Consider the following 13,434-nt stretch of genomic DNA (forward strand, 5'->3'; position numbering starts at 1 on the left):
AGCTTCTGGGTTGGTGAACACGTGGAGAATGGGGAGAGAGAGCACACTCAAAGAGCATGGAAGTTCAGAGAGCGTGGAAGTTCCACACACACACCCCCTTTCCCCATACCTTGACCTCTACACCTCTTTCATCTGGTTCTTCCTGAGTTAGATCCTTCTATAATAAACCTGTAATCTAGTAAGTTTAAAAAAAAAAAAAAAAAAGCTAGTGGCTTGAAACAGTACTGTTCAGGCTTACATTCTGAGTCTGAACACTGTCCAGGGGACCCTTGGAAAGGTTTCTCCCAGGAGAGGACATCTCCCAGGAGAGGACATCAGAGACCTGAATAACAAGAAGGCACCAGTCATGGCAAGAGCTGGAAGAAGAGGTGGGGCTGCCATGTCAGATTTTTACGAAATTAAAAGAGGGTCAGTTTGGCTGGACTGAAGTTGGGGGCTGGGTGGCTAGTAAACGAAGCATGTAGAGTCTTGAAGACAATATTCTCATACTGAGAACAATAGAAAACCACTCACATTTTAAGTGGGGGGGTGACTGATCCAATTTGTTTCAGATCTGCACTGTCCAATACAGAAGCCACAGGGGATCACGAGCTCCTGCATGTGGCTAGTGCCGCTGTGAAACAGAACATTCCCGTGGCTTAACTTTCATCAATTAACATTTCAATTTAACACCGACAGAAGACTGAGCTCATGGGAAACTTTTAAGTATGCTGGGAACAGCTTGGGCATGTGAATCTACATTTCAACTGTAAATTTTATGAAACCTAAACTATTTCCGGTGAAAATGCTGCATCCGGAGCACAGATGTGGTATAATGTGTAAAACACACAGGATTTCAAAGCCTTAGTACTAAGTAACAAAATGTAAGATACCTCAGTTGTATTTTTTTATACAGATCACATGTTGAAATGATATTGTAGCTATATTAATTTTAGTATATTAAAATTAATTTAACTTTTTAAAACTTTTTTTTAACGTGGTTACTATAGAAAAGTGTAAAATTAGGTATGTTGCCGCTGGTGGAAGCACAGTGAGTGAGTGCGGAGGTCCCTCGAGTCTTCCAGACTGGGGGCCACGGTGCTCCAGCCTACGCCTGGAAGCGTGGAGAGAAGTTTCTAAATGTATTATGTAATCATAAGTCAGGACAGTCAATTTTCACGACCCCGTTCACTGGGCTGGGAAACGTGGCCTCGGGTAGTGAGTAGCAAAGGCCAGACTCGAACTCCCACTTACAGCGTCGTCCACATGAAACCTCCCCAGAGGCTCTCGAGGGTGTAAGAACTGGATTCGAACCAGGCCCGACTCCCGGTCCCGGGACTCAGCGCGCCGCGTACCGGCCCCAACCGTCTCCCCTCAAGGGTGAGTTAAACGTTCACAACGTTCTCCCAGGCCGCTGGGCCTGAGGAGCCAGGAGCCCCCTTCGAGAAACTTCCAGCAACGCTCACCAGCTGACAGACGCCAAAGGTACAAACGCTCCTCCTTCCTCTTCACACGCGGCTCCGCCGCGCTAGCAGCCGACTTCCGCTCCACTCCCACGAATCCCCGGCCGATTCTTCTCTCCTCCCGCCTCCCGCAGCCACCTCAGCCAATCACGTCTCATAGAATTTGCTTTATTCCCTCCCCACTCCTGCCTGCCAATCACCGCAGGTAAAGCACCGCCCTTCTTTCCCTCTTAAGCGAGCGCCGCGCGCCACCGCTCGGAGGTTGGCTGCGCTGTCCCCAGCTGGATGCGTCTCCCGGAAGGGCGGGGCTAAGCGCTGACCTCGCTGGTGCGGGGACCCTCAGGATTGGCCAAGAGGAGCCCTGCGCCATGACCCCGCCCAGCCCTCCCTAGACTTCCGAGTCGGAGACTCTGGGGATTGGTTCTCCGCGGACACCCAAAGAAGCTAAGAGACGGTTCCGCCTCCCTCCCGCATCCCGGAGAGGGAGCTCCACGGATTGGTCCCGGGAGTCTCGGCGCGCGCAGACCGACGCTCCAGGATTGGCTGAGGGGGAGCTCGCGCAGTCGTGGAGCGTTGACTGTGATTAGCCGGAGGGTGGGACCTGCTATTTGAAGGAGGCGCGCGGAGGAGATACGCACTTTAGATCGCGGTCGGAGGGAGCGGGAGCGGCTTTGGGCAACGCTACTCCGCTGACCCGATAGGACCCAGACGCGGGCTCGGCCCCAGCTCTGGCCTCGGCTGCGATCCGACGAGGCGATGGCTAAGGTGTCGGTGTTGAACGTGGCGGTGCTGGAGAATCCGAGCCCTTTCCACAGCCCCTTCCGGTTCGAGATCAGCTTCGAGTGCAATGAGGCCCTGGCAGACGGTGAGGCTGGGCCCGTGTGGAGACCCCCTCTCCCTTGGGCCAACCCCGACCTCCCCTTGGAGACAACCCCGAGGCCAACCCTGTGAAACACACCCCCCCTCCCCCAACCGAGATCTCCGGTGAACCAAACCCCCTCCCAGCGCCAACCTGCCCTTAGAGACTACCCCACCCCCACCCCCACGGTTACTCCCGTTCTCCCCTGTGGAGACCTCATCATTCCCCTCTTTCTCCTGTGGCGCTCCTCCTGGGCACCTGTGTTCTATGTAGAGACCTTCTCAGCCTCCGTTCTTTAACCTGCAGAGACACTCAGCCACCCCGTCTTCCCTGTAGCAAAAAACGCCCCACCTTCTGTTTCTGTACGGGTAGGCTGCCACTGCAGCCACCCAGTCCTCCCCACCAATCCCCTGTCCCCTGTGGTGAGACACTCCCACCTCACTCTTTTCCTATGGCGATCCTAACCTCCAGGCCCCTCGAATTTCCCCAACGGAAACCCCAGCCCCCTCCCAATTTCCCATATGGAAACCTCAGCCCCCTCCCCCATTTTCCCTGTGAAGATCCTCTCCCCCTGTGGCAAGACCTCACTCGTCCCCATCTCCCCATTTGTCTCCCCATAATCTCCTCCCCTACCTGCTGATACTTAACCCCAACCCCAGCTACTTCTGCTTGTTCTCTACCCCAAACCACATACCCTAGAACCTGGCTTCCCTCCTTAGTCTGGCCCCAACCCTCTACTCCACCTGGGGAGGCATGGCCTGGCTTCTGGCTCCAGTCTTTGAGGATAACCTGATCTCCCCAGCTCCTGTTCCTTCCGCCTCTCTGACTGTGGGCTTCAATGAACATACTCAAATCTGAGGGTTGGCATGGCCAGGCAAGCATTAGCTGGTTCCTTCTGTTTGCCTGCCAGACTCCTGCTGACCTACTGCAGCCATGCCCCCAACATTTTTGATGGTCTGACCTAGTCTGGGGGGGTGGGTGTTCCAGGCTGAGCCGTGAAGGTATCTGGCTTCAGACAATCATCTGGGAGGTCACAACATTTTGTGCATCTTTTCCAAGGTGCTTTCACAGATGTACTTACTCATCTGTGTAACAAAGGTGGACATGGCTCTCATCTCACAGATGAGAAGACGGGAGCCACAAAGAGTAAAAGACCTTTCAAGTAAAGGTCTATAAAAATCGAAAAATCTGAGGTCATTTCAGCTAGTCTTGGCACCGCTTTCAGGAGGAAGTACTCCATTAGATCGCTTCTCCACTTGGTGGTTAAAAGAAGAGAAGAGGCAGCGGCTGAGGAGGTGGAGATCTGTGAGGCCAGGGTGTGCTAAGCAGCACCTCTCAGTGGTAGGTGGGTGGTTTGCCTGCATATCGGCCCGTGGACTAGCCTGGGGTTGATACAGTTTTAATGTGTGTGTGCTTGGGCTGGGCCATTGGACCAGTCTCTCCCCAGTTTCTCTCCTTTTTAAATTAAGGGGTCTACTTGTGACTAACTGTAGAATAAGCCCAGTTAAATCCTTTCTGGAACAAGGCAGGGTGTAAATAAATAAATAAAGTGTAGAATGACCCTGTGGAATAAGATTTAATTTTAAAGCCAGGAGGAGATGTAAGGAGCTAATAGGTTAAGGGATTCACAGTTCCCAGATGGCAGGAGATCAGGTTTCAATCAGCCTGTTTGTGCTCCTTGCATTTAAAAATGGTTGCATGGTCATTATCTGTCTAGTACTTTCATTCCTACAAAGCTCCTGCTCTGTTACTTTACTAATCTGTTTATAGAATCAGAGCAGGAAAGGCTAAAGTCAACCTACAGGTTATTATTTTTTAATAGAAAGTAATGGAATGACTTCTCCAAGGTCACACAGCCGGTTTGTAGAATTATTAACCCTAGGTTTTGTCTCTGAGTTCTGTGTCCAGGGTTCTTTATCTTTGCTATAACCTGGGAAAGAAGGCATCCTATTTTAGAAGTGGAGCATAAACAGGACTCAGAGGAGGAAAAGGGAGGTGCTATTATTATTTATACCTGGACAATAAAGCTTTTGCTCAGAGAAATTCCAGTTGGAAAGCCAACTCTGGCCTAGAAATCTAGACTCTTTGGTTGTACCTGTTGAGCTGTCCTTCACTCTAACCTGCCAACTTCCTTTCTGCCTCTTCCCACAGAGCAGAGAGAATTTGTTTCCTGCCTCCCAGACAGATGGAATGGGCCTGGCTCTAGAAGTCTCTCAGATTCTGGAGGAATCTCAGTCTTGTTACCTGGTGACTTCAGACACTGGCAACTGAAGAGCTGAACACCCAATCCCCAGTCTGACCCATTTCTCAAGGGTTCTTTTGCTCTCTTTTCTCCTCAGCACCTGGAAATAGATGCTTCCAAGGCATGGGTCTACATTCAATACATTGGGTGTGTTTTTCCCTTGTTTAGTTGAGAAATGCAACAGGTACTACTTGAATAAGTCTTGGAGCCAGATGGCAGGAGATCTGCCACACCTAACACCCTGAGGTCAGGCCAAGGTTCATCTGTGTGATTACGAACAAAGGGAAAGTGATAAACAGAAAAAGCCCTACTAGATAAGTTGTTGTTTTTATAAATTTGTTTATTTATTTATTTTTGGCTGCCTTGGGTCTTCATTGCTGTGCCCGGGCTTTCTCTAGTTGCTGGGAACAGGGGCTACTCTTTGTTGTGGTGCGTGGGCTTCTCACTGCGGTGGCTTCTCTTGTTGCAGAGCACGGGCTCTAGGCGCACAGGCTTCAGTAGTTGTGGCTCGCAGGCTCTAGAGCGCAGGCTCAGTAGTTGTGGCGCACAGGCTTAGTTGCTCCACAGCATGTGGGGTCTTCCCGGACCAGGTCTCGAACCTGCATCCCCTGCATTGGCAGAAAGATTCTTAACCACTGCGCCACCAGGGAAGTCCTGTCGTCGTTTTTAAGGCAGGAAACAGATTCTCCAACTAGTTCAACTACGATATATTTTTTTTAACATGTCTTTCATCATATCATTGGTTTGGGTTTTGTTTTCATACATAGTAGAGTGGCATCTTGTGCAGTGGTTAGATTATAAAGTTAAGGCATAAAGACAAAATGTAATATAAGGAATTCCCTGGCAGTCCAGTGGTTAGGACTCTGCACTTCCACTGCAGGGGGCCCGGGTTCAATCTCTGGTCAGGGAACTAATCCCACAAGCACTTGGCATGGCCAAGAAGAAAAAAAAAAGTAATGTAGTCATTTTACCCTTGAAACTCAGAAGGTTAGGCACACAATGCTACATGTGTGTGACCGTGTCCCATATTCAGTAAGAGTGAGTTTGTGCTGTGTTGGTGATTGACGCCCCATATCTCATTCAAAAATGAAGTCACTTCAGTATGCTTCTCCTTAAGACACTTGAGCAGGTTTCAGGCAATTCCGATTTGTAGATCCTCATTTCAGTCATCTTCTATCTTCCATAGGTGATCTTATCAGCTCCTCTAACCCTTGAGTGAGTGAGTATTTCTCTGCAGTCCTTGGTTAATTCTCTGGTTTCTTTCTGGCCTGTGTGGAGGGAGCCATCGTGATCCATTTGCTTGTCCACCTGCATTTCTCTCTTCTGGTCAGCCAGCATGCTTTCTTGGTAAACAAAATCTTTGTTTAGGTTTTGCTGACGGTATTTTTTTTTTGGCTGCACCATGCAGCTTGTGGCATCTCAGTTCCCCAACCAGGGTTTGAACCCGGGCCACAGCAGTGAAAGCCCAGAATCCTAACCACTAGGACACCAGGGAACTCCCTTGCCGACAGTATTGAACGCTGAGAGCCCACGGCATACACCCCGGCCTGCTCTATTAAAATCTCCTTTCTGTCTCCCCCTGCAGCACATTAGTTAATACACACATGTGTGACTCCCCTGGTGATGGGGGAAAAGGCCAGAAGGAAAGATATCAAATGATAGAGCTATGTTAGAAAGGTGAGAACAGAGCTAGCTTGTTTTCTTTTCATCCAAAAACGTTATTTCTGGTTGTGTCACTACTGGTAACAAAAATAAATCAGTAAACTTAACTCCTCCCTGCAAATAATAAGAGACTGGAGTTTGACTGAACCCCAGTGAGCCCAATGGCCACCACCTCCTACAGATCTGTTAGGGTCCCTGAGTAGAAGGCCTGGGTGTCAGTTGCAAAAGGACAGGAGGCCAGTGTATCGAGAAAGGGCATGGAGCCCAGGTGACAAACCTCCATAGTCATGGCCCGGCATTGCTGTGCTTCCAAAGTTGGGTGCTCCTGTGGGACACGAGACCAAGGAACAGGGAAGCTTCTAAGACAGTTTGCTTCCTGTGAAAATCACAGCTTGTGAAACTTCCCCCGGCTGCTGGAGCCATAGGTTGTGTAATTTCAAAGAACCTAAAATAAGTTTCAGGTCTCCTGCCAGATTTCCGTGTAGTAGCATGACCTTGCCCCTGATACACTTGGACCTCCTGCAAGAGGCCGCAGTCACTGGGAATTTCCTGTGATTGATGGGCAGGGTCTCATTGAGCACTTTCCCTTTTATCTTGCCGGAACATACCCGGGAATGTGAGTCCCCTACTGGATGGGATGCAAGAAAATTGGGGTTCAGAGGATGGCCGTATGATGCCATATTTGTTGACTGAGTTGCTGTTGCCCTGATGTCTGTGAGCAGGCATGACTTGGTGCTGGATCTGGAGGACCTGGGGACTGGCTGGCTCCCCCAGCGACCTTATCTTCCCCTCCTGCCGGCTGGCTGTCCTACTGCATTGCAATCTGCTGCCCTGCCCCAGTTGTCGAGGGATCTACTCAGTTCGGTGGCACTGGTCCCTGTGTGTGAAAGAGGATGCTGCTTCCTATCCCGCCACCCAGTGGGCAGGGCCCTCAAATGGCCCAACTCCCTGCTGTTCCCTCCTCAGCACGCCTCCATGCCTCTGTCACGTGGCTCTTAATTCAACCTCTGCCATACGGTTCACCCTCAGGCTCTGAGAGGCCCAAGTTTACCCGGAGGTGCCGAGTCAAGGTCGCCTGGCAAAGCTAGGCCCACAGGAGAAACTTCCCCACCGGAAATAGAGCTTCGCTCCTGCCCCAGTGATTGGGACCGCAGTGCCTGGCACTTAGTGCCCAGTGGGTGTCAGGTGTCCTTGAGAATAAAAATCTCTCAATATATTAAGGACCTATCCAAAACTAACATGAGAAGGCCCTTTCCCAGCCTTCTTTCTGTCAAGCTGTTTCAGTTCTTAACACCCTGTATCCTTGCAGACCTGGAGTGGAAGATCATTTACGTTGGCTCAGCCGAGAGTGAGGAGTTCGATCAAATCCTAGACTCAGTGCTGGTCGGCCCTGTCCCAGCAGGGAGACACATGTTCGTCTTTCAGGTAAGAAAGACTAGGCCTTAGGCCTTGACACCTAGAAACATCCTCTTCTACCCAAAAGCACACAGAATGGTTCATTGGTCAAAGTTCAGGCTCAAATCCTGGCTCTGCTCTCAAGCACTGTCTGACCTCTCAAAGGTACTTCAGACTCCTCCACCGCTGTGTCATAACTGTTACCATGAGCCACTGATTTACAGTGGATTCTCATTACTCATGGGAGTTATGTTCTGTAAAGTTGCTGCAGACACTGAATTAGTGAATTAGTGAATACTAAATCCTTGCCCCTAGAGGAAATATAGTGTTATTTTCCTGCGAGTCACATTTTTATCAACCAGTCAATACATAATCTTGTTTTATGTTTTTCTGTTTAAGGACAACTTATTTTGTATTGTTGATTTATTCACATTGACCGCATGGCCCACATCACTATAACTCATGCCTGAACAAAGCTTATCTAACACGTTTTCTCTATGAGGTACATCCCTTCTTGCTTTTAGAAACAGGGCAGCACTCAGCACTACGCTTTGGGCCCCCCCCCCGCTTTTTTGTTTTTTTTTGCGGTACGCCGGCCTCTCACTGCTGTTGCCTCTCCTGTTGCGGAGCACAGGCTCCGGACACGCAGGCTCAGCGGCCATGGCTCACGGGCCCAGCCGCTCCGTGGCATGTGGGATCTTCCCGGACCGGGGCACGAACCCGTGTCCCCTGCATCGGCAGGCGGACTCCCAACCACCGCACCACCAGGGAAGCCCTGGGGCCCTTTTAAACAGCAAAATTACCAACAAAGATGCAGAAACCGTGGCCCTGAGACCAGAAAAAAGACACGTGTTTACAGTCTGAGACTGCCTGGTTCTACCTCAGCTGGGAACATGCACACTGAGCTACTCAAATTCCACCCCTGCTCTGTGCATGTCCTTAAATGACCGTGAAAGCCCCTGAATATTGATTTGGGGGTTACAAATACATTGTAGCAAGTAGTCGAATTGGCAAATACAGGATGCATGAATAATGAGGATCCACTGTAGCTGCTAAATAGCTCTCTAACCCAGCATCACAGGGGTTGTTGTCAGAAATGCAGGTTTCATGTGCTTCTTAGGCACACTAAAGTTTGAGAGCCTCTGCTCAAATCCATTCACTTACCTGATCTTGGCTATTCCGGCCCCAATCTAAGCAACCTCATCCCATCACCTAAGCCCGCACCCACCCATATCCAATCCACCTAACCTACCCCACAGCCAGGACCGGCTTCCTAGGCATGCGACCCATGCAGTCACACTGGGCCCCACTCTTGGTATGATGTTCTGCTGTCACTGGCTGAAACTTACTAATTTTTGAACATGAGGCCTTGTGTTTTCATTTGTTTGTTGCTTTTTTTTTTTTTTTTTTGCCTGTGTTGGGTCTTTGTTACTGCGTGCAGGCTTTCTCTAGTTGCGGCGAGCGGGGGCTACTCTTCGTTGTGGCGCGTGGGCTTCTCACTGCGGTGGCTTCTCTCGTTGCGGAGCACAGGCTCAGTAGTTGTGGCACACGGGCTTAGTTGCTCCGCAGCACGTGGGGTCTTCCTGAACCAGGGCTCAAACCCGTGTCCCCTGCATTGGCAGGCGGATTCTTAACCACCAGGGAAGTCCCTCGTGTTTTCATTTGTGTTGGTCTCATTTTGCACCAGTCATACAGCTGATCCTGTCCTTAACGACACACCCCACATCTGTCCACTCTCTCCCCTTCTCTACTGCCTGATCCAAGCCACTGTCCTCTCTGCAGGATGACCTCTGTAGCCTCCTGCCTAGTCTCCCTGCTCCCGCTTAGCCCTCTTCCTATCGCAGCTCCACTGGCCTCCAGGGTCGTCTTTTCAGACGGCAGGAGTGATGCCACACTTATCTCCTGCTAAACATTCTCGATCTTTCCCAAGCCCTTAACTGACGGGTACCTACCTGCTCACCTGTTCAGCCTCATTTTATACCGCTCTCCCCCTTGCCTACTATACTCCTCCTCAACACCATATACTTCTCCTTGATGGCACCTGTCACATTCGGCACTTTACAGGCATTTGTGCGATTGATTCTGTCTTCACCACTGGGTTGAAAACCCCTGAGAGCAGAGACCCATACTTTTGGCTCAGTAAACATACGTTGCTTGAGAATCGTATTACCTGTCAAGGTGTGACTGGCAATCAGTGCTAAGGCCCAGCCTGTGTTTCCCCTAGGCCGATGCCCCCAACCCATCCCTCATCCCTGAGACTGACGCCGTGGGTGTGACTGTGGTCCTCATCACCTGCACCTACCACGGACAGGAGTTCATCCGAGTGGGCTACTACGTCAACAATGAGTACCCTAACCCTGAGCTGCGGGAGAACCCGCCCCTAAAGCCAGACTTCTCTCAGGTGGGTCCTTTCTCCATGCTTCCTACTTCAGATAGTCTGGCTCCTTTTTTATTTTTATTTTTTTTGCGGTACGTGGGCCTCACTGTTGTGGCCTCTCCCGTTGCGGAGCACAGGCTCAGGACGCGCAGGCTCAGCGGCCATGGCTCACGGGCCCAGCCGCTCTGCGGCATGTGGGATCTTCGCGGACCAGGGCACGAACCTGTGTCCCTTGAATCGGCAGGTGGACTCTCAACCACTGCGCCACCAGGGAAGCCCAGGCTGGCTCCTTTGCACCTGGGGGTAGTTGAGTCGTTGGAATTGGGAGCCAAGGTCACTTCTTAAGGTTTTCAAGTAGTGCTCCGCTCTTGCAGCGCCGGGCTAGAACAGGAAAGAGAAAGGTCTTTGTTTCTCAGAATTTTGCCTTGCAGAATCAAGATTAGATAGGCCCTGGCCCTAAATCATGGTGCACAGGCACTCCCTGGAGTTCTACACATATTGTCGGTGGGGATGGAATAAACAAGGTCTGCTCTTCCTGGGCTTTTGGGGCAGGATCTCAGAGCGCCCTGCTGTGTGGGAGTAATGGGAGGGCATGCTAATGAGGGTTCACGTTCCTTTTCCTGCCCCAGCTCCAGCGGAACATCTTGGCCTCAAACCCCCGGGTGACCCGCTTCCACATCAACTGGGACAACAACACAGACAGGCTGGAGGCCATAGAGAACCATGACCCAGCCCTGGGCTGCGGCTTCCCCCTCAGCTGCACTCCCATCAAGGGCTTAGGTCTCCCTGGCTGCATCCCTGGGCTCCTCCCTGAGAACTCCATGGACTGCATCTAACTGTGGGACTCTAGGCCCTACCTGGGCCCAGCTGGGACTGCGGGCCAGTCTCCTGGCACATCTGGAGGGGGCAGCCGGGCCTACCAGAGAGTCTCAGGGAGGCCATGTGGAGGACTTTGGGGCCATCAACTATATCCAGGCCAGTCAAACTTGGCACCAAGGAAGGAAGGGGCTTCAGGTCTCTCTCTCCCAGCTCTGGCCCAGAGGATCATCTCACCTCTACTGCCCAGGCCTGAAAGAAGCAGGTACTTCAGTTCTTAATTCTTTCTCTCTTGTGTCCTTTCTCGCTTCCACACACATTATAAACTCCACCTGCGGGCCACTGTGCCATCGCACTCCAATAGTACCGTTGACCCAAAGCTCTTCCCACAGACCTCCCTGGCCTGCCTTGAGGATTTCTTGGTCTATGCCTGGCAAGGCTTCAGCCCTGTTGGGCCAAAGGCTCTGTCGTTCATCTTCCTTCCCAAACATCTGAGCAGACCCACCCAGCTTTCTGGAGTCACAGGCCAGGAGCCTCGGTAGAACGTGGACTCGGACACAATTTCTGTCCTTCTCCTAGGATGATTTTTAGGTCTTTTCAATCCAGTAGCCCTCTGGAAAACTCTGTTCCCAAAAGGGTGATCAGCAGGATGCTGAGAAAAGATGGTTGATGCTCCTCTCAGTCGCAGCCACCTTCCTGCTGCCTCCCAGCTGGATCTGGCTTTCCCTGGAGGCTGCCCTTGTGGGAAGATGGTATGTTGGAGGGGCCTTTTGTGGTCTGTCTCAATATCGGTATCAGGGCCCCTCTGCTTCTGGCTGCCTTGATCTGCCCTCTGCTAAGACCTCATGCTCTCAGAGGCCACAGTGCAGACAAGAGAAGCAGGAGGGACCCTGAAAACCTTCCCCCCTCCACCACGCTCCCCACCCTTGCCCGCATCCCCTCGTTGCTACATGGATGCTGTTGTGGTGGCAGTTTGTCTATTAAAGGGTTTTTATATTAAATATGTTTGGTTGGTCTAAAAATAAAAAGCACTTCGTCTAGACTGTTTCTGCTTTTGTCTTGGGTAGACTGAGGCAGTTTTGTCCATCTCTCCTCATGACTGGGCAGCCTCCTTCCCCAGCCAGTAGGTTGACTGCTCCTTGTCCGCTTGCTCAGCTTCTTACTCTTGCTTGTTATAGTTGTATTCCAGACTGAGGTCCAGGGAGGGGTTTTTCTTTGTCAAAACTTAAGCAACCCAGCTGTTCTGTAGATAGAGCATAACCAGTGATTTTTCAGACTTTGACCTTGACCCACAGAAATTAGTTAACATTGTGCTCCAAGGATACACACAGCAACACTTTTAGTAAATTTTACTTAGCCTTACTTTGTAACTCCACAGCCCCACGTGGAGTGGTTTGGCTGATGAGCCATTTCCCCACAATTCACAGAAAAACATAGACTCTTCGCTCCCTTAGACTATGGTGGACTTAGGAACACAGACAGCTGCTGGGTGGGGTGCAGGTTGTATACAAGTCCAGAGGCAGAGCAGTGAATTGGCTTGTAGACCTGAGACGAGCTAGCCTCCCCAAGCCAAGGAGAGCTGGCTCATCCAGTCTCCTGCCCATCGTGTCACTTCCTGTTTGGGCCTTCCTCTACTTCAGTGGTTCTCAACTGGGGGCAGTTTTGCCCCCCAGGGCACATTCAGCAATGTCTAGAGATGGTTTTAGTTGTCACAACTGCCGGAGGAGAGGGAAGTTCTACTGACGTGCCGTTGGTAGAGGGACTGGAGATACTGCTAAACACCCTATAGTGCACAAGACAAACCCCCAACCTCCACCCCAGCGTAGGATGATTTGGCCCTGAATGTTAGACATGTGGCAATGGGAAACTGACCGTCCTCAGGGTGTATTTAAAGGGCCCCCTGAAAAGGGGGGCATCTTGCACTCCTCTGCTCCAGGAGAAGATGTTCCTTGTGCATTGCCCAGACAGAGGGAATCCTCAGTCTGGCTGTGCCCCAGATTCCTCATCTGTAAAATGGGAGTGATGAGACTAGTACCTACGTGATAGGAGTGTGGTACGAAGTAATGTATTTAACAAGTGCCAGCTCTTACTACTGGCATGAGCCCAGCGTGGGCACCCAGGAAAGGGATGGCTACTGAGCGCCCCCCTCCTGGATCTCAGCATCCTCCTGAAGCTCGGGCTGTAGCTGAGGGAGACCCAGGAGGACCCCGGCATGGACCCTGGGCCTGCTGCTGCTGTCCTGCACCAGGCCTTATGAATGACGTCGGCTGGCGGCCCGGAGACCTGTGACCCAAGGCGCTCGCCGCGCCCCTCCCCCGCTGGCAGGTGGACAGCGGCTGCGCCGGGGTTGGGGTGGGGGAGCCGCGGCGCCAACCTTGGCTGGCCGGCAGCCGCTGCAGCACTGAGCGGGGGCGGGGGACTGCGGCGCGCACGGGCCCGGGCGAGCGCCCGCCTGGACCGCCTTCTGGGCCTCGGAGCGCGGCGCCGCCGCCCGCCAGCCTCCGCCGCCCCGCCGGGCGGGCCCGGGCAGCAGACTGCACCTCCGCCCCGCCCTCTCACCCCCGGATTGACACTGAACGTTCTGCCGGGGGCTTGCCGGACAGCGCGCCTCCGCCAATTGGCGGCCTCGCTGGGCGGACCC

At 52.0% G+C, this 13,434-nt stretch overlaps 1 protein-coding gene and 1 long non-coding RNA gene across 2 annotated transcripts; both read left to right on the forward strand.

Annotated features, from left to right (window-relative positions):
• Positions 1-2,198: 2,198 nt before the first annotated feature.
• On the forward strand, positions 2,199-10,813 carry ASF1B (anti-silencing function 1B histone chaperone; the record flags this gene model as incomplete). Its single annotated transcript, XM_079703857.1, has 4 exons — positions 2,199-2,307; positions 7,515-7,630; positions 9,825-10,001; positions 10,607-10,813. The coding sequence occupies 4 exons, from the start codon at positions 2,199-2,201 to the stop codon at positions 10,811-10,813; spliced, it is 609 nt and encodes a 202-aa protein (XP_079559983.1).
• Positions 10,814-10,892: 79 nt separating this feature from the next.
• On the forward strand, positions 10,893-11,835 carry LOC307051511. The gene is made up of 2 exons (XR_013810828.1): positions 10,893-11,058; positions 11,430-11,835. It is a non-coding gene; the product is annotated as an uncharacterized lncRNA (long non-coding RNA).
• The last annotated feature ends 1,599 nt before the right edge of the window (positions 11,836-13,434 follow it).

This window comes from Hyperoodon ampullatus (genome assembly GCF_949752795.1).
Source record: "Hyperoodon ampullatus genome assembly, chromosome: 4".
Classification (NCBI taxonomy): domain Eukaryota; kingdom Metazoa; phylum Chordata; class Mammalia; order Artiodactyla; family Ziphiidae; genus Hyperoodon; species Hyperoodon ampullatus.